This window comes from Elephas maximus, chromosome 8, assembly GCF_024166365.1.
Source record: "Elephas maximus indicus isolate mEleMax1 chromosome 8, mEleMax1 primary haplotype, whole genome shotgun sequence".
In the NCBI taxonomy this organism is placed as follows: domain Eukaryota; kingdom Metazoa; phylum Chordata; class Mammalia; order Proboscidea; family Elephantidae; genus Elephas; species Elephas maximus.
Genome location: NC_064826.1, coordinates 22,164,581 through 22,185,964, shown reverse-complemented (window position 1 = coordinate 22,185,964; position 21,384 = coordinate 22,164,581). Strand labels below are relative to the sequence as shown.

Sequence of the window (21,384 nt, the reverse complement as noted above, 5' to 3'; positions counted from 1 at the left end):
AGTTTTCTCCAACATTGTTGTACCAGGGAGGATGACATTGGATCTACCGCAAATGACTGTTAATCTCACTTCTAGGCTGTGACCATAGTGGGCCTGGCTCCTTACGCATCTGCTGTGGGCTGGGGGCCATCGCAGCAGGTTTAAGCATCTCTACCCTCTTGCCCACAGGTGATGCAGGTGCTGAATGCTGATGCCATTGTAGTGAAGCTGAACTCCGGTGACTACAAGACCATCCACCTGTCCAGCATCCGACCACCAAGGCTGGAGGGAGAGAACACACAGGTGAGGATAGGAGGAAGCAGAGCCTCTTTTGAAAACCATAAGGAAGGAGCTGGAGAATTAGTGTAGTATGGTACAAGTACATGGGAATGCAAAAGGACAAGTATTGTAGACCTCCCAAGTATTATTTCCTCAGCATAGGTACCATTGGGCCAGCCGCAGTTTCTATTAAGAAACTCTTATTTCTTTGCAATAAGGAGATGAGAAGACCTGTCTCTCATATGTATGGTCCTAGGGTCTGTTTCTTCTGGTCATTTTGATTAGTAGTTCAGACACCTCTGTTCTAGGAAGGAATGAAACCTGGTGTATATATTCCCTGGGGTCATCTACTTAGGTTTTACAAGTGGTAACTAGCATTATTAGTTACACTGCTTGAGCCATTTGTTGGGTCTTTCAGTTGCAGAGGTAGTTACTTGACCAGCATGTATATGATTCAGCTACATCAATTTTGAAAAATTATGCTTTGGATGAGAGCTTCAGAAGTAGGTTTTCAGCCTGCAGATAGGCAGTTTTGCTTTTGTTTTAAATTTTGTGTTTGTTTTCTTTCCATCTTTGCGAGTTATGAGAGGTTGGGAATAGGGGTTGAGGTTGAACATTATTTTTGTTTGGTTATGTCTTGATTATAGACATCTTTCTGACTCCTGTTTTTGACCTTGAATGATTAAAGTGTGTATCTTTGTTGACTAGGTATAGAACTAGGTCCTCAGTGAGATCCAGTGCCATAGGCAAGTGTTTGGACACGTTTGAGAAATTAAGCAGCATGGTTGAAGTTAGCTCTCTGTGTTACCACGTTTTTTAGTTATCCCTTTTGTAGTTCAAAAGATGTGAAATTTGTTTTTCCGGTGTTTTACATGTACACATGTCTTGGTGCATTCACAAGTTGAAATTCATGCCGTTTTTATTTGAGTTAGAGTTTATAGACAGCCTGTAAGTAAAATAAAAATATCATAATTGTCTTTTGAATCAGATCGTGCATAAAAATCCCTTACAGGAGGGGTTATTTGGATGTCTGACCAATCAGCTCATTCTCTCCCATTTTTCCCCATAGAGGAGGCAATTTGATGCAGCAAACTGTATTGTGGTAAGGTTGAGAATTTAAATGCATGAAAGCTTAGAAATGCCAGAATAAGGTTTTCGCAGTAACTCTAGCTCTGCCTCATTGCGCAGAGTAAATATCCATATCCAATTTTGTCAGTATTGGGAGGAGTCCACAGTTCTGCATCTGTGCTGTACAGTTGGAATTAAGGTTCCCACAGCAACCACAACTTTGAGATTCTTGAACGTTAATTTTTGTGCCTGCATCATCAGCCAAGGCATTATGTTAATATGGATTATGTAGCTGAATTTTAAGCAGTTTTAAGGGGGTGGGGGTGTTAGTGCTTGGGTAGAACGATAGCAGATTTCCTGGAGCAAGAACTAACCTACCACTGAGAATTTTTAGTTTTTCCCAGATCCTTTTTTGGAACTCCTAAGGGGTAAAAGATGGGCTTGGCTTCCCTTAGTCTATTGGCTAATGGGAAGCTGTTTGAATAAATTTCCTAGTCTAGGCAGGATCCGGAAACCCTGGTGGTGTAGTGGTTAAGTGCTACGGCTGCTAACCAAGAGGTCAGCCGTTCGAATCCACCAGGTGCTCCTTGGAAACTCTATGGGGCAGTTCTATTCTGTCCTATAGGGTGGCTATGAGTCGGAATCGACTCGATGGCATTGGGTTTGGTTTTTTTTGGTTAGGCAGGATCCTGTTTATAGAATTTCCTGTTTTTCACCAAGGCAGGATGCCTTATTTGTTACTACATTCACTCCTGTGATCCTGCTCCATTTTAAGAAAACTCTGAGTAAGGCTTAGCTCTGACAGTGTACAACATATGGCTTCCGAGTGAAATGAAGAATGATTTCTTATTTATTCATTAAATTCCTTTGAAAATTTAATGATGTTCACGTAAGAAATAAGTTAATATAATAGGCCTTAGTGCAGTGGTAAAGGGCACCCTGAAGAACCTAGTTGGAGTGGGTGGTCAGGGAAGTCTTCTCAGAAGAACTCCTGTATGTCCTGAGTGTTCAACGATGAGGAGAAGCTAGCAAATGAGAGGAAGGGCACTCTAGGCTTCCACCGTCCAAGAGAGGGAGAACGCAAGCCACTAATGTGAGCTGAATTTATGTTACATTTTCTAGTAGCTACATTAAAAAAGTAAAGAGAAACATTAATTTTAATGTATTTTATTTAACCTAATGTATCTGAAATATTATCATTTCAATATATAATGAATACAAAAAATTTATGAAGAATTTTACATCTGTTTTTTTTTTTGTACTAAGTCTTTGAAATCCAGTGCGTGTTTTAAATTTGCAGTGCATCTCAGTTCGTTCTAGCACATTTCAGGAAGGAGCTCAGTAGTTGCTGGTGGCTGGTGACTAACGTAACAGACAGCCCCGCTCTAGAAATTCAAATGAATGGGTCAGTCGTTATTGATGAATATTTACTCAATGCCTGCTTTGTGCCAGGCACTGTGCTGGGGTGCAGCAGGGAATAAACAGATACCATCTCTACCCTCGTGTGATGTCTTAGTCACCTAGTGCTGCTATAACAGAAAGACCACAATTGGATGGCCTTAACAAAGAGAAGTTTATTTTCTCACAGTAAAGTATGCTGAAAGTCCAAATTCAGCGCGTCAGCTCCAGGAGAAGGCTTTCCTCTGTCGGCTCTGGAGGAAGGTCCTTGTCCTCAGTCTTCCTATGGTCAAGGAGTTTTTCAGGTGCAGGGACCCCCGGGTCCAAAGGACACGCTCTGCCCCAGGTACTACATTCTTGGTGGTATGAGGTTATCCTGCTCACCCCCTTGCTTCTCTTTCCTTTTATCTCTTAAGATAAAAGATGGTGCAGGCCACACCCCAGGGAAACTCCCTTTACAGTGGATCAGGGAGGTGACCTGAGTGAGGGTGGTGGTACAATTCCACCATAATCCTCTTAACATAAAATTACAATCACAAAATGGAGGACAACCACACAATACTGGGAATCATGGCCTAACCAAGTTGATACACACATTTTTGGGGGGGACATAATTCAATCCATGACATGTAACTTAAAGGTCTAGTAGGGGAAATAAGCAAGTAATTTCATTTATGTTAAATGCCATGAAAGAAAAGTTTAGAATTTAGAATACATATTTAACTTGGGAAGGTGTCTTTGAAGAAGCAACATGTGAGTTGAAGCTGAAAGTTGCTTAGCAGTTAGCGAGATGAAAGTGGGCAGAAGATGTTTCTGGCACAGAGAGCAGCGGTGACCAGAATTGGGTAGTCTGGGGGAATAGAGAAATGGATGGCCACTGTGGAGGGTGCATGAGTGGGGACAAGGTTGTGTGAGCTGAAACTACAGGCAGGGCCATATGTGGCGTATCCTGTGAACAACTGGGGATACATGTGAAGGGAGAGAGAATATGGGGCACATGATGAACTGCAGACTTTGTGTGACTGAGTTGTTATGGGCCATCAAGCCGATTCTGACTCATAGCAACCCCATAGGGCAGAGTAGAACTGCCCCATAGGGTTTCCTAGGCTGACGCCTTTACGGGAGCAGATAGCCAGGTCTTTTCTCCCATGGAGTGGCTAGTGGGTTTGAACTGCCAGCCTTTAGGTTAGCAGGCATGCGCTTAACCATTGTGCCACCAGGGCTCCAGTAACTGGACTGGAATAGAGGATAGTTAAATGCTAGGGAGTGGCAAGAAATGGGCTTGGAGTTAGGCAGGGGCCAGGTGCTGAGGGCATGTGTGCCATGCTTTTTAGAATTTGTCTTGAAGAATTTTAAAAGAAGGAATGGCATGTTTAGATTTGAGTACTTCTGTGTTAGTGATTTGCATTTACAAGACATAAAAGTAACGGTGCATTTGGAAGAGATCATACTAGACAAAAAATGATCTGCAGCGAGGACTTCTGGGTTTTCTTTCGGTGAGCCTCAGTTGACGGGGGGTGGGGACAGTGTGATGAATAAGAACTTCTGTTGTTCCTCAAGCAGAGTGGGGGCGGGATTTCAGCTCCCATTCTCCCTTGGCCAGGTGCTCTTGTGCAAGGCACCACTTGTGTGAGAATATGTGCACTGATAGAATTGCCAGTGACAATGAGGAAGGCATGTTTTGGGAATGGGGAGTAGTCTTGTCGTTGGCTGAAACATCAGGTGTTTGAGGATTGTTTGGAGATGAAGGTATGTGTTGGACAAATTGTGGAGACCTTGAAGACATGCTCAAAGAATGGCCTTCTGTCTAATTGCTTGGCACTTTCTGGAGGTCAGTGACTTTGAAATGGAGAAAAAAGAAATCTGATAGCTTATGGCATTGGAACTTGTCCTAAATAAAAGACCAAAGTGGAAGGAAGTGCATATTAAGGAACTGGAGAAGTTGGGTGAGAGGGAAGGTCTTTGGCATGAGCTTCCTCAAGGGTGGCAGATGGTGTGGGTGAACGCTGCTGCAGGGTGGGCCTCATTATGAGTTCCCAGATGTCCACCCAATGGGGCTTGCCCTTCAAGTAAGAAAGGGGAGGTTCTTTTCATGTTTATCTTCCCCATACCCCCAAAACGCTAATAACCTGCCATTAATGAATTCAAATCTTCTGAGAGATCTCTGTGGTGTGGGAATAGGAGTGCACACTGCATTACACCATGACAAATTCATCCACTTAAATTACATATAGAGACTAGGAGGTTTTGCCCAAGGCTAACTGTATGCTTCCACTCCTCTTTTTGGGCTACTCTTCCTAGTTGCAGCCAAAGGAAGGGCTCTGGATAAAACAGCGTGATGAAAGGAGCTGTTTTCACAGCTGCTTTGCTGTATTACCCAGGCTGTTCTTTGGTAGCCATTGCTCCTGGGTTGTGGTTAGGGCAGCGTTGGTTGCTGAAAGTGTAGCGGGAGAGTTCAAGGCAGGGGCATGTAATATTTCCCTCAGAAAGTTCCGGTTGGAGACGTCTGATGTTGCTTGGTAGCATTTTTTGTGACCTTGTGCTTCTGGGTGACTTAGGTGAACCCAGACTTCCTCTTGGAGATGTTAACTCCTTCAGAACCACAGCCAGTGTGGAACACTGCTGCTTGGTGCTCTTACTAATGGTCACATGTATCAGCATTTCTCTGCAGGTGGAGTTTGTTTAATCCAGTTGCTTGCCGTGAAGAAACAAGTGTTAAGTCTTGGAGAAAGGCTGTGGGTTTTCTGAGCTACTGCCTTGAAGGAGGTGACACATTGTGCAATCTCAGGACTTCCTAGAGAGCTCTTGGCTTTGATCTGAAACTGGAAAGCCTAGTGTTCAATCACCTAGTGTTCAATCACCCAAGGCTGCTGTGGGCTTTGTGTTACACTTGGAGTGTTAATGACAAAGGAAATAAAGCCCCTGGGCATCCGATGAAGGGGCTGACTTATTCTCCCCGTGAAGTCCTCTCTTGCAGTGCTATTGTAGGTGGCAAAGAGATACAGAGTTGAAATTTACCTTGAAAACAGGTATATAATTTACCCAAACCCTAGGTGTTAAGTGTAGAAAGTTTGCTTTCGGTTACAGGGCATTTTTCCTTCAAACTCCTTTCCTTAGCTTGTCTGTTTTTGCCTGTCTCTCTCTCTCTCTCTCACACACACACACAACTTCTATTCATTTCCATCATCTTCTCTTTAGTCTCCTCCCTGGGAATTTATTTACCACAGAAACCTTCCTTCAGAGCAGAGCCTTGAAATATTCAGACGAGGATACTAAAGGATTGGTTTTGTTGGAACTGTATCTGCCTAAATTGCCCAGTATCCTTGCTTCCTTTGTTCTGGGGTCTAGTTTCCCACTGGGCCTCCTGCAGGCAGTGGGGTCGGTGTACAGGTAGGCACATCATTAGTGATGCGCAGAGATTCTTAAGGGCTCTTCCTCAGAGGCAGGGCAGCTTCAGGTGCTAATAACTCCATTCCTTGTACAGGGCCTGAGGGTGCTTTGCCGTTTAGACATGATTAAAAGCCATTCTCCACCTATTCCCTCCAGTTTAGATTGCCAAAAGCAAAATGACTGGTCCCTCTGGCATTGCAATGCAGACTGACAGGATGCTGGGGGAACGCAGTCTCCAAGTGAGGAGGGGGCACATGGATAAACCCACTGCCTGTAATCTCACAAGTGTGACAGGGAGCGTAAGGCAAATAGCAGACTAGAGGGGAACCCCAGCTTAGCATCAAGGACTTTGGAGAAAAGCAGAAGCACTTTGAAATGGATATAGCATTTCCGTGGACTCTAGGGGGAGGCTGGGGGACTGCAGCCACGTGGTCAAAAGACGGTGTCTGTCGGAGCGCTGGCCGGAGTACTCTGCATCCGGTTCAGGTTTGTTCAGGGCAGTGTGGAGAAGGGTATGTGAAACCACCCTTGTTAGGGGGCTGAAAAATATTACTATTAGGAGGCTGTGGGTGGGTCTTAGCTCCTCTATTTAAGATCCCAGGATTATATGTCCTATTTTTTGAGATCAAAAGCTAGTGTATAGGTACCATTGCTGTGGCCTGTCCCTGGGCTGGGGAAGGTGACTAGAGGTCACTAGGGCAAGCCTGATGGCTGGTGATGAGGTTAAAACATTCTGAACCTGGGTAGATAGCAAACTCTCTGAAAATGCATATTCCTGAACTTTGTAACTTATTTTCATCTGGAGAAGACAGTGTGTTCCTGTCTTAGTGCCTTTTGGTTTCCTTTCTTCTCCCTCCTAAAAATTGTATTTTGTTTCATTTCCTTTGGTTAATGCACCCCCTCTCCCATGAGCTGCCTGTCCCCTTCAAACAATCTATATGGGATTTAACAGTCTCCTGGTGGGTCTTGGTACATAATCATTCTCTGAACTACGTGCATTTCCCTCTTTTATCCATCTCTCTCTCTATCTTCTCTTTGTTTCATCAACACTATCACACAATTCTCTGTTCTTTTCAGTTTCTCTAAATCTCCTCAGTGCGGGTGTGTTCCTGTGTCTTGCCTCTGCTCAGTCCTGTGAGCTGCACGTCTCTGTTGATTGCAGAGTTGGCAGCTCCGTCTTAATCACTGTCCTGTGACCGTAGAACACACCAGCTGTGCTGAAGATAGCCCTCCTTCTTGACCTGGTTCTTCCGGGCCTGTTTACGTCTGCAGTTTCCATACACAAAGTCTTTCCCTTCTCCCAACCATCCTGGACTGTTTGCGTATGTACAGCCGGCTTGCCATTGTGAAGCCTCAGCTCTACTGAGGGCGGGGATGGCATGGGGTTCTCTTTCAGAATCTTGCAGCGAGCAGTGAGTACCAGAGCCCAACCTGTTGCCGTCGTGTTAATTCTGACTCACGGTAACTCAGTGTGTTACAGTAGGACTGTGCTCCAGAGAGACTTCTTTGCTGTAGTCTTTACCACCGATTGCCAGGACTTTCTTCTGCAAAGCCACTGGATGGGTTTGAACCTCCAACCTTTAGGTTAATAGCTGATTGCAAACCACTTGTGCTACCTAGGGACCTTGCTGTGAATACAATAGGCACTTAATATATGTTTAAATCAGTATATTGCTAAGGCATAAGACCCAACTCCATAAATTGCTTTTACCACCTCTAAAGCCATTGCCAGTCTCCTGTTTTTTCTGATAGCCATTCCAGCTTGAGCCAATGTACTGGTGTCTAAACATCCCAGGAGGCAGTTTTTGTGTTCTTTTTTTTTTTTCCTGTTCCAAATTAGATTGCTTGTTTTGATGGCTAGGTCACACATGACTTAGTTTTCTGTAGGCACTTCCTCTTATCCCCTCCCAGTTTCAGCCTAGTTGCTGCCACTGGGTGTGTGAGCCCCCTTTCTCTCTATGTGGTGGTTTCCCTCAATGTGTATTCTGTTACACACTGAGATTGAGTTCGGTTCATCAGGGGGTTTAATTTCAGGATTTTAAGTGCTTTTGAAGATGGGTCCCCAGTTGACTTTCTTTTAACACCTCTACTCTTACTCCAGCTTTTCTGAGTATCTTTCTTTCATAGCAGTTCAGGTATCTGGATTTATTGAAGTTTTTCAGTGCACTTTTTTCCTAAGGGCTGTATTCTTTTGCTGCTGTCAACCTTGTTGGTTGTCAGATTATTTCTTTGCTTGGAACTAATTTTAAAATCAATTAGAGAGCTTTCCCCTCATCTTTCTCTTTTTATTTATGAGATACTGATTGCAGAGCTATCTACACTGTGTTTAGATAAATTACCTTTTTTTTTTCCTTTTGCATACCATTTATATTCCAGACAAGTTTGGCGTAGTCAGCCAGTGCCATGCACTTTGGAGGGCCAGGGCTACAGGTTTCATTCCTTGGTGGGCTAATTAGCTTTGTACAGGGAAAAGTTTGTTCAGTTCACAAACCAAACATTTGAAGTTCGTCATGCATTATAGGCACTATGGGCATGGGAAGTTATTTTTATTAGTAAAGTGTTTATAATTTTAGCAGTGAACTCTAATCCTAAGGACGTGTGTGTTGTGGTCACAAGGTGGCCTTTAGACTGGATGGTGGATTATGGATGAAGCAGCATCAGTTCACGTCACTGCTTTAGAAGTGGCTTTTCAGCACTGAGACTAGAAGGCACGCTGAAGGACACCGATGCTGCTTTTTTTTCTTAGCAAATGATAGGCCTATTGCTTAGGCATATTTTCGATGTCACTTTTCATCTTATCCTTCCTTTAAAAAAAACCTACAGTCAGTTTATGGGTCCTTCACATTTTGTATCCCTGAACCTCACCATCTAGTATGATACCAGCCTCTTTTTGGCTGCAAACGCCTTTGCCTGGTACAGTGTTGGTTTGGTGGCTACCTTGGCGGATTGCTGTTTCACAGTGGAATTTCTATTCACTTTAGCTGTGAAGACATTCTGGCAACTTTGTGTTCCTTACCTTTTTCATTTCTCTGCTGGAAGCCAGCTGATGCCACCTCCACCATCTCTGTTTCACTATATTGGGCATTTAGTCAGGCTAAGCAGAAAGGTCCCCTTTTGTGGGGCGTCTGCTGCACCTTGGTGTGCAAGCCTTGGTCCCCAGGATCTGCTTGCGTTCGCCATCCTGCTGATTTTGGGTAGCCCACATAATGGATGGCTGTAGTTTTTATTTTCTGCTTTAAAATGCTTTTTCCTTTTCCTCCCCCTGCCTTTGCTTTTTCATTCCCTACTCAGTTTGATTTTCTGGGTCAAGAAGATTACTCTTTTCTTTAGATCTGTTGCTCCCACACTGCCTTGCCTGTAGCTGATGCTGAGGAGTTTGTTGCATAATGCCTCATGTCATCCTTGTTGGCTGTCATCCTCACTGGCCATCTTTACTCATGGTTTGTTCACAATTGGGGGTGGGGGATGGGCAGCCCGCACCGGACACTTAACTTTCTGATTCTCCCATCCTATCAGCCTTAGGACATTTTCGTCATTACTAGGGAGGATGGACGGAAGGCTCGACTATTTCCTTGTTGTGTTTTGTAAGGTGGTTGGGAATGAGGAGGAAGCTACATTCTTACTCATGTGGAGCTGCCTTTGGCATCTGCTTCTCCAGCTGGAGGGGCTTGTTTTAGCACGACTGCTGGCTTGGGCAGGCTGTAGGTGGATCTCTCTGGAGGGGCTGCTGATGTGCTGGAGGCCTGGTCCCTGTGAGTGGGGAGGCAGACTGTACCTGCGCCCTGTTCCTGTCGGACCCTCTTCCCCCTCACTGCAGCTACCATGTTCCACATGGAGGAATTGGCAGGCGGCTCCATTTGCTGCTCTGGCCATTGGGACGGCCAGAATTATTAGGCCAGTTTGTACTTTAGAGGAGGGAGACTGGACATCACTCAAAGCAGCATGTTTTATTTCTTGTTTCTTGTAAAGGGGAACCAAACTGTCCCAGCCCTTTGCTGTTCCTTTCAGAGTGCATTAAACTAATGGTGTTTTCCAGGGTTCCTCCCTGCCGTTAGCGCCAGGCTCTGTCTCGCCTTTGCGGATTGCTCTGTGGTTGCCCCCCCCATCGCTTTAAGAGCATTTTGGCCTCATCCTTCCTTCCCTCACCTTCTCCCAGTCCTCTCCTCCCACAGGAGTGAGTGGTTATTTCAGAGGAGACACTCCTGTTTGCATGCCGAGTAATAGTTATTCTAGAGATGCCTGAACTTGTAATATCAGAGTTCAGGAAAATACAAGCTCCTAAGCTGAGAAGCCATTAAGTGCCTTCAGTTTGTAACAGCATTTAGGCCTGTTGGTATTATTAGATATCCCTAAACTACAGCAAGTAGAGAATCGGCATGAGGGCTCTGTGGAAGAGATATGGCTCCATTCTACAAGATACAAATTGATCCCAGGGCACCTGACATGGTAGATAGGACCTGACAATCTGAAAATTCAGTGTAATAAAATCCTACAGTCTTTCATCTCTCACCCTCATCACACAAAGAAATGAATTCTGAGCGCAGCTGCTGATAGTGTTTAATATCTCTGTCTTGTCTCTCTGGCTGGGCATGTAATTGAATAAACCTGGGTGGGAACATGCGTTCTCTTTGCTCCTGGGCCCACCCCAGAGCTGCTGGGTTTGGCCTGATTCTGCTGCCTTTTTCCCAACAGCATTGTCTTCCCTACCTCCCCATTCTTAAAAGTTTTTATGCAAGCAAATGCAAGTTCTTTCTTTTTTTTTGATGAGATTATTTCTGGAAGTATCTGAACAGTCAAAGTATATGTTTGTGCTCCTGCTACTTTGTTTTTCTTTTGAATTTCTTTGAGTGATCTCCCATCCCCACCATGGTTCCTTCCAGCCTGCCTGCTACACTACTTCCTCCTGGAGTACACAGAGAGAGTTTGTAAACTTTTGAATGCTGAAGCCACCCCTGGCCAGCACAGCTCGTCAGCCTGTTACTTGTTACTGCAGACCTCACAAAGGAGCTTGCTGCTGTCCTCTGTATCCTTCTTGTCTTGAGTGTTGCTCTTCAGTTCTGGATGTTTTGGGTGCTGCATGAGCCTGCAAATGAATGCTTAGCATCGTTGAAGTTCACTGTTACCCTTTAGCTGTCTTGCTTTAGGTTCAGCCAGGATCGGGATCTTTAACTCGAATTCGCTACTTCAAACAGTAACCACGAAACTGGATTGCTCTAGTTTTCCTGGGCAACCACATTTAAGCTGCTTGTTAAATATAATTTTATGTTCTAGAAAAGCTACATTTGTACCAGTTAAGCAAGGCCAATATCCCTCTGCCCCTGGAATTTGTATAAATTGATACCTTAATTGGTAAAATCTCTAAACATAGATTTCAGATATGGCTTTGAAGAAGACACCTCACTGATGGCAGGTGGAGTCTTTGCCTTTCAATGAGGTCTTGCACGTGTGCAGTGTGTGTGTGAGGCGCAGTTTCCCTCCTTCTGGCTGGTTCATGATGTGAAGTTTCACCCTCGGTGTTCGTGAGTATGCTGGAAGGTTTCAGAACTCCAGTTCTTGGTGGGCTCACTTCCTGTGCCGGTGGGTCATCGCAGCTTCAAAATCCTTTTCCCAACTTCTCTCTCGTGCCCTCTTCCACTGCCATCTTCACACCCGTCCCTCTCTTTTTCCTTTCCTTAGCTTGGTCCTCATTGTTACTGTCTTTGGTGGTGGTCAGGAGTAATAAGGGGTGAAGAATGAAAGAAAGCGTTTTACTTCCCTTTGACACTGGTTGTATCTTTTCTGTAACCTACTGTCATAGCTAATTTGAGAATACAGAGGTCCTCATGGTAGATGGGTAACTGAGCTTCCTGCAGCAGGAGACTTGGGGGAAGTGGAATCTAAGGAAGCAGCTTTTAACCCTCCCATCCGTGCGCTCATGTATCTTAGAGCATTGTGGTGATGCTGAAGTGACTTGGAGTTCAGAAACTGGGAAGTAGGGACTTGTTACTATTTCTGCCTGTGCCCTTGCTATGCTGTTTGACCTCGGTACTCTCTTTTCGCCTTCTGCCCTCTTCTGTGCTAGGAAAATGATGCTCATGTGTACAGTTCTAAGGTATCCCCCGATGGGAAGTTCTACAAGGGCAAATCATATGATTGTTAACTGTTAGTCACTGCAAATATGGCTGCCAACATTATTGCTTCTCATTTGTTACAGATGAGCTCGAGGCCTCCTGGGCTTGCACAGGACTGCTCTGAGGACAATGATTAAGTGGCTGTCTGTTGATGCTATATATTTTGATTGAGCAGCAGAGTTGTGGTGTGTGTAGGGGTCTGCCACCCCCTGACAACCATTGCCGTTCTCTCCATGGTGTCCCTCCCTCCCTTCTTCCCAGCCCAGCTCAGATGCAAAGCTGTGTGCACTAAAGACTGACAGTGAAATCCAGGTGAGAGCTTTTCCCCCAGAGTAGATCAAGGAGCCCTGGTGGTACAGTGGTTAAGTGTGTTGCAGGAGAAAAGACCTGGTGATAGTTCTCCTTTGTCACATGATGTTGGTATGAGTCAAAATCGACTCAAGAGCACCGAACAAGAACAAGAGAGGTGAGATCGGTTTTTCTAAGATGTAATTCTTAAGCTGCTTGTGCTAGAAACTTCATGGGTGGGCCCCAGAATGCTCATCTTTCACAGTTACCAGGTGTTTCTCTTGCACTTCAGCTTGCTGCCTCCTACAGCGGGAGACTGGGACTTTACTAAGGCTGTCTTTCCAGGATTTGGCCTCTGATGATACAGTTTTTCTCTTTTGAGCCAGACCTAGGTACAGTAATATCTCTGCTATTTCCTATATGAGCTTCCCCCCACACCCCAGGTCTCGGAGCCAACTGCTAACCAGACATGTCCCTTCTTAGCTAAGAATATCTCCTGAGAATTCCAATGAGATGAGATATGAGAACTCTGCCTGACGAAACTTATTTGCTTCAGAGAGCAGGGGTCTCTAGGGAATAGTGGAGTTTCTTCAGGTTTTTTAAGCTGAGGTTTAGTTTAGGTGGGGCCTGTTACTTACAGTTTCAGGGTGAATTTCACTTCATGATAAAAAGGGAAAAGTTTTATGAAGTGGTGCCTTCTTAGGTCTGATTCACACCTCAGGTACCGTTAATGTTCACTGAACTTGGTGAGGCAGGGACAAGCATGCAGGTTGGAAAACATGTTTGCCCCTGGCTTATGCAAGCCGTTTTGTGGTTGGAAGAAAATACAGGTGTTTTACGGCACGTACCGAGCAACCGTGTGCTTGACAGCAGCTCAGGATAGAGCACAGCAAAGGCCTAAAGTGCCTTCTGAATCGTGACAGCTCACAAACGACCATTGTGTAGGCCTAGTGTTGGGTGATGACTGTGTATTGAGATGAAGTGAGGAGGAAGCTGTCTGTCTTTTCAGTCCTGATTGTAGGCCTCTGCTCATTTCAGGGCTCAGCTCTCAGCTGGACAGTCTCAGAAACATTGCTAGCTTGGTTAACTGATTTATGCTAAATGAACTAAAGAAGATGGAATTTAGAAGTCAGCCTGTGGATTTATTAATTTGTGATGCAAAGTCTGCCAAGCAGGCCAGACTGTTTTTTTTTCTTTTGTAAATAATATCTTACTGTGTTTTAGGTGAAAATTTACACAGGAAATTAGGTTCCCCTTTAACAATTTTTAAGAAGCCCTGGTGGCACAGTGGTTAAAGTGGTCCACTGCAAACCAGAAGGTAGGCAGTTTGAAGCCACCAGCCACTCCAAGGGAGAAAGATGTGGTAGTCTGCTTCGGTAAAGATTTACAGCCTCGGAGAGGAACCCTAAGCAGCAATTCTACTCTGTCCTAAAGGGTCGGTATGAGTCAGAATCAGGAATCAACTTGATGGCAATGGGTTTTGGGCTAACAACTTTTATGCAGATTGTTCCGTGGCATTGGTTACAATTTTTACAATATGTAAGCATTCTTATTGTTTCCATTATATTTGTTCTGTTTCCATTGATCTAGCTTTCTTCCCTTCCTTGCTTTCTCTTCTTTTCTTTTGGGTAACTGTCGACCATTTGGTCTCATTATAGTTAATTGTTTAAGGGAGCACATTACTCATAGGTGATATTGTTCATTTTATAAGCCATTCTATTATTTAGGCCGGACTGTTTTGATGGGTGTTATAGATTAAATTGTGTTTCCCAAAAATATCTGTTGTAAATCCTAACCTCTTTGCCTGTGGTTATAATTCCCTTTGGGAATGGTTGTCTTCGTTATGTTAATGAGACAGGATTAGTATAGGCTGTGTCTTAAATCAATCTTTTTGAGATATAAAAGAGATTAAACAAGAAAGCAGAAGAAGCAGAGATGGGGGAAGACACATGCCAAGACACATAAAGATCTCCCAGGAGCAGAAGTTCAAAGAGACAAGGACCTTCCTCAAGAGCAGACAGAGAGCAAGGCTTTCCCTACAGCTGGCACCTGAATTCGGACTTCTGTCCTCCTGAATTGTGAGAGAATAAATTTCTGTTTGTTAAAGCTACCCACTTGTGATATTTCTGTTATAGCGACACTAGATGACTAAGACAATGGGTCAGGGTGTTTTCTTTCCTGTGGAGAAAATGTGCTTGTTATTTACAGAATCTAAGGAGAGGAGGTTGCTGGATACTGAGGAGGGCTGGGTCCTTTTCTCTTAGGTAGATGAGGTAACAGGCTTGAGAAGATTCGATACTTCTCTCTTGAGCAGAGGAACCTGGAGTCTCACCCAGATCTGTTACTGCCTCCAGATGTGCCACATGACTTTCCTGTTTGGTGCAGAAGCTGGTGAACTCTCCCCTAGACAGACCGTGTTGGCTGGTCTTTTCTCCAAGCTCCAGTTTTTCAGAATTTCCGTTATCAGAAGCTGGTAAGATAGAGGGTGAGCAAAAAAAAAGGAAGACCCTCAACGCGATGGATTGATACAGTGGCTACAACAGTGGGCTCAAAGATAACAATTGTGAGGATGGCACAGGACCGGGCGGTGTTTTGTTCTTTTGTACATGGGGTCGCTATGAGTCGGAACCAACTCCACAACAATCACTGAAACAGCAACCTAACCACCAAAAACAACCACCAAAAGCTGCAGCTGGTTTTTTTTTTTTTCCTTTTTTCTGTCATTTTAATAGTTTTTTTTTTTTTTTCAAAATATTTTTACAAATTAGAATGTTTCTTGCAACCATTTTGGAGGCACCCTAATTTATATCAAGGGAGACTCTGATTTATATTTCTGGTATGTGTTTTACTTCAAGTAAGTGGGTGAACTGAATCTCTTGCCTTGTCTCCTGTGTGAAGTTTTCCTGGCAGTCATCTCCCTGTTAGCGATAGTCAAACCAGCCCTGTGAAGAGATTGAGTTCTCCCTTCTTAATAAAGAGTCTTAATACTAGTCACTTTTGTATGGGCTTCCTTGCCCCATGAGCACCTGCTTCTAGGTACTTCATTATTGGTTTAACTTTTTTTTTCATTTTCATACACTAACCCTATTAAATAGATGGCTTAGGCTTTGGATTTCATTTTCACATCATTCCCTACCCTAGAAATTTTTCCCGATTATAAAACTAATGTTCTTTTTATAAATTTATGGAAGTATGAAGAAGAAAATATAGATTACTTACCCCCCCTCCGCCCATTCAGAGGCAACATTGCCGCTGTGAGTAGCACACCGCCTTTGCACTGGATTCTCAGTGTTCATGTGTGGTAACTGAGCGTTTCCCCGGCCATTAAATAATTTTCTAAAACACTTTTCTTAATGGCTGTGTAGTTTTTAATAATGATGTGGACGCATCGTAATTTATTTAACCCGTTTCCTCCTACTTTTGGATATGTAAATAGTTTCCAATTTTTATGATTATTATATCTTCACTCTTGAAAGACAAAATTTGCCTCAAAGCAGAAAATACATTATTTTCTTAGCTGAAAAGATCCATTTAGAGCTGAGGTAGCTCTTAGGTGAGTTGTGCTGTAGTACAAATGTATGAAATTTTTATCACAGATGCATGTTCCCACAGGGGCTGATATTTAGTCCCGCTGGCAGTACACTCTCTAATCACCTAATTCCTTATCTGTTTGTGGTATTTAGAAGCAGGCTGTGATCCAGGCCCTTTGTGTTTTGTAGCCAGGATGCCCCCCCCCCAACCCCTGCCCCGCCAGCACCCGAACTCTGCTGCCCCTGAAATAAAGGGTAGACTAGATGGGTAAATCTGCTCCCACGGAGCAGTACTCTTGTCTGTTGCCCCAGCTGGAGTATGGCGAGACGCTGTCATGTGAACACAGGCTTCCGTGGCAGCTTCAGGCGTGCGCCCTGCAGGATTCACTTGTGCCGGCACATGTGCTGCTGTGGCAGGGACTGCCACGGGCCACCACTTGTGTTTGTGCAGTTACACTGCAGGTTATTAAATTGCACCTTATCATCATAAAAACAATCACTCCCAATTATATTTAATTCCGGTATCACATATTAGTGACTGGTGGATATTATAATTACTATTGCTAGTTTAAAGGGCTACACCATGCCCCCATCTTGAGGAGAAGGATTTTGGGATCAGGTTGCTGCCAGTTCAGGTTTGGCAGGACGTGAGGCAAATGAGGGTTCTCTGGTGCTGCTCTGTCTGTGGTGGAATCTGAGCACTGTCAACATAGTCTTGTTTGAGCTCAGGAAAGGTGTGGTATTTACGGGGAGTTAAGGCTCAAGTTGTTGAGGGCTCTATAACCTGGGCTGAGTGTCTCAAATATACCTTGAAGCAAAAAGGCTGCCGTTGAGAAATGCAGACCCAGGTAGAGTATGCTGTCTGTGCTTCCTGTTACTCAACAGTTGAGCTGAAAACATAAGTTTGGTGCCTTGGGAGCATAGAAAACCAAAACCCAGTCCGTTGTTACTGAGTCGATTCTGACTGATGGCAGCACCCTGTGTCACAGAGTAGAGCTGTGCTCCGTAGGGTCTTCCTGGTTGTAATCTTTACAGAAGCAGATTGCCAGGCCTTTTTCCCACGGAGCCACCAGGTAGGTTTGAGCCGCCAACCTTTCTGTTACCAGCCACGCGCAAACTGTTTGCACCACCCAGGGACCCTGCACGTGTACAGCATAAGATAATAACCTAACCCAGAAGCGATGGTAACTCTTCATATAGTTAACATCCATATGGCATAATTCAAAGACACTCTCAGAGATCCTGAAATTGTTCGCACGTACGATTCTGCGTTCTTCCCGCTGAGGTTTCTCTGTGTGTCTAAGGGTCAGTGCTTCCCCCCAGCTCAGGATTAGCACATTGGTCACTCCAGAGCATGCTCTCAGCCCCCGGCAGCCTAACTCTGGCCACGCTGACAGCGGCTTTTAAGAATCAGCTGCTTGTCTGGGAGAACTCCAGCAGGAGGGAGAGGGCCCCAGATGATAGTTTTGTCTAATGACTCTTTTTTTTACTTGGGGGACCCTTTTTAACATTCTTTTAAAATTTATTTTTATCTTTTTATCATGGTTTAGGTGAAAGTTTACAAAACAAATTAGTTTTTCATTAAACAATGAATACACATATCGTTTTGTGGCATTGGTTGCCAACCCCACGAGGTGTCAACACTCCCCCCTTCTTGACCTTGGGTTCCCTATTACCAGCTTTCCTGTCCCCACCTGCCTTCTTGTCCTTGCCACTGGGCTGGTGTGTCCCTTTAGTCTTGTTTCATTTTATGGACCTGTCTAATCTTTGGCTGAAGGGGGAACCTCAGGAGTGACTTCACTACTGAGTTAAAAGGGTGTCTGGGGGCCATACTCTTGGGTTTTCTCCAGTCTCTGTCAGACCAGTAAGTCTGGTCTTTTTTTGTGAGTTAGAATTTTGTTCTCCATTTTTCTCCCGCTGTCCCTGGGACCCTGTATTGTGATCCCTGTCAGAGGAGTTGGTAGTGGTAGCTGGGCACCATCTAGTTGTGCTAGACTCAGTCTGGTGGAGGCTCTGGTAGTTGGGGGACCTTTTTCAGATCTGCCTTCCCTCAGAGACAATCATCTCTCCAGATAAGCGTGTCCTAGGGACCCTAGGAGGCCAGGGGGAGCTGCAGGTTACCACTGAGGGAGGGCTCTCTGAATGCCCCAGAGGTAGGCTCCTGCTCTGTTCCCCTACCTCCTGCCTCCATGTGGTATACCTTCTCCCTGTTACCATCTCCAGGAGCCCTGGTGGGGCAGTGGCTTAAGCACTCAGCTGCTAACTGAAAGGTTGGCTCTTCAAACCTACTCAGCAGCTCCGTGGAAGAAAGACCTGGTGGTCTGCTCCAATAAAGATTATAGCCTAGGAAACCCTATGGGGCAGTTCTACTCTGTCCTGAAGGGTAGCTATGAGTTGGAATCGACTTGACGGCACCCAACAACATTCCCCTCTCTCGTGCTATGGAGAGCTAGCTATAAGAGCCAGTGGAGGGCTTTGAAAGTCCACTTGCAGGGCTGGTTGTGTTTGCACAGGGAGTGTGAGTGGAAATAATTTGGGCCTAGGTGTGTAGCTTGGCATGACATCGACTTCTTCTGGTTCGATCTGAGGACACTGAGGGTGGTGGGTTTGTGCTGAAATGTGTCTGCAGTTTCAGAAAGGGAAGGAAGGGGCTCAGGGCTGGTGCCCATTTAGCGATACTGTGTCCTTTGGACAGATTCTAACCTGTAGTTTTGAAGAAGTTAGTATCTTGGTCATTTGAAAAAAGTAATTTTAGCTCATAGACTCCCTGCCATACTTTAGTAACTTTTGGAAAGTGTAATACTTTACCCAAATTCCATGAAATGTTAGGCACTCTTTCTGTGTCCCCTTTACTGTCCTTTTACTGATTAGTGAAATATTTATGTGAACCCAGAAGGCAGATTTATTTTATTGCCTTTTTAAATAACTTGCTTCTCACTAGTGCTGGGAGCTTTCTGAGGCTCAGAAGACCTGCCTGGATTTCTCTGGTGATAACTGTCTGCACTCCCTCGGCCTGCATCCTCAGGGACCCCTCTGAGCTTTCCCAGAAGCCTCTGGCTGTCCTTTCCCTTGGGTGGGTGGCAATAAATCCACCTGAAATGCCCCAGGTGGAACTGAAACTCACGTTAGGGTGTGTGGCAGATTATTGGATAAGGCCCCAGGGACAGCCATGGAGAGTATAAAAGAGAAATGCCACGGATCACATTGGCATCGGCTCTCTTATTCTGGGAGCCTCTTTCTTGCCCTGGTAAGGGTTTTGGCTGGCCGGAGTGCCCTGGGAATCTGTTAGCACCCACCTCTGGGCAGGAAATGGGGCAACTGTTGATGAGGACAGCATCTGAGATGATGTCCTGGAAATAGATAACACGTGGGGCCTGATTTCTAAAATCACGGTAGTAAAAGATGGGCCAGAAAAGACCTCTGTGGGGAGACACTGTGCACCATGAACCCCCCCACACCCATTTCTGTTTTCTAGCCTAAAGCAGTTAGACATCTCTGGCGATTCCCTCCTAGTAAGCCCGTGCCCAGGGTATTCTCCATGAATGAGTTTTCAGTGTTGCCTGCTAGCACAGGTCTCAGGTGTTGTGTTAAGGTTGGGGTGGTCCAGGCTCCGTACTCTAAGTTTTACAACACATGCCTGGCTTTGAGTGGAGTATCATTCTCTTCAGTCACCTAGTGGCTATTAAGTCCAAAAGGCTAGAACAGAGGAGTCACTTTTCCTAGCAAGTAGCTTGGTTATTTTTTAAACATTTATTTTTTTATCTGGCAATTTGGAATCATAGAATGAAAAGCACACACAACTTGGAATGCAATGAAAGATTAATGAGAAACAAAGCTATGAACTCATCAGTGTCTCAACTCCAGTAAATTAAAGCTCCAAAGAATCAGTCACTCATCTGTGGATCACGTAACAGAGCCGATTATTGCCTGCTTCAGCTTGACGCCACGGCAGCGTGGCTCAGTCAGCGGAGCAGTGCAGATGTTCAATGTTGATGCATTTAATGCAGAGGTCTTCACCCCTCTGAGGCACATCAGAACCACCGAGGAGTCGTAAAAAGCATCTGTGCCCGGTCACCCCCCAGGTGCGCCGAAGCAGAATCTCCAAGGATGGGTCCTAGGTGGTTTTCTTTTTCTTGTTTTCCCCCAGAGCATCTCAGATGTTTCTGAAGTGCAAACAGGGCTGAGAACCACCTTTTTGTGTGTTCTGGATAGTTGTGGAGGAACCCTTGGGTGGCTCAAACACAGTTAAGTGTTGGACTACTAACTGAAAGGTTGGTGATTTGAACCTACCCAGACGGGCCTTGGAAAAAAAGCCAGGCGATCTGCTTCTCAGAAGTCACAGCCTTGAAAACCCTATGGTGCACAGTTCTACTCTGTAATCCATGGGATTTCCATGGGTAGGAATTGACCATGGCAACTGGTTTGGTTTGGGGTTTGGGTAGCTGTGGTAGTAGATATATGATGGATTGATTCTGGGTGGGATTTCGTGACTTAAAGTGATAGCATCTAACCCAAATAAAATCTAGTAAATGTTTAGCCTGCCTTAAAAAATTGTATGAGATAATCATGTTTTTTCTTTACACCTTGGGGAATTTTCGCTTATTCTATACTAAGGATGTCATAGCCACTCATTTCTGAAATGACGAGTTTAAATGCTTCCTGCCTGGAAAGTTCTTCCCTTACAGACCATTAGTACTTATTCTGCATCCTCTGGAGGTAGGGAGAAAAAACCATTATCATAGTAATGGTGCCTGACTTTTCTTTCCTGTCCTATGGTTTGGGCCTTAAAAGCCATAATACGGCTTGATTTATGGAGCGGAAATTCTCCCTTAAGAATGCCAGTGGCATCGTCAGGATGCTTACGTGGATGTTTCAGCCAGGGTTTGGAACCAGGTCCTTCCTGTTCAAACCCCTGCTGAGGATTTGCATTTCTAACAAGTCCCAAGGCGATGCTAATGATGCTGGTTAAATGCTGCTGGTTAGGGACCAATTCTGAGAACCACTGGTAGAGCAGCTGGTCTCAAAATTTGTTATACGTAAGAATCACCTGGGATCTTGTTAAACTGTAGACTCTGATTCAGTATATCTGGGATGGAAAGGCAAATTCTCAGCAGGGGTTTGAACTGGAACAAACTGGTTTGAAGCTCTGGTTTCAGCCCAGGCCTGACTTGTCCTGTAGATAATTAACTTTCTCCAAGAAATAAAAACTAAAATGACTCTTCAAAATATTGAATGCCATTGGCTTTTTGCTTCCTCTTTTACAAGATGGCCCCTTGAAAGCCCCTTCATCCTTTACTTGTTTATTTTTTGTATCTTTGTTTTTTGTATTTAGCGTTGTTTAA

At 44.7% G+C, this 21,384-nt stretch overlaps 1 protein-coding gene across 1 annotated transcript in view; it reads left to right on the top strand.

Annotated features, from left to right (window-relative positions):
• Positions 1–21,384, top strand: part of SND1 (staphylococcal nuclease and tudor domain containing 1) — a 496,139-nt gene that overhangs the window by 67,860 nt on the left and 406,895 nt on the right. Inside the window, exon 10 of the mRNA XM_049894741.1 lies at positions 169–282. Coding sequence (XP_049750698.1) covers positions 169–282 — 114 coding nt within the window. The remainder of the gene's footprint in view (positions 1–168; positions 283–21,384) is intronic.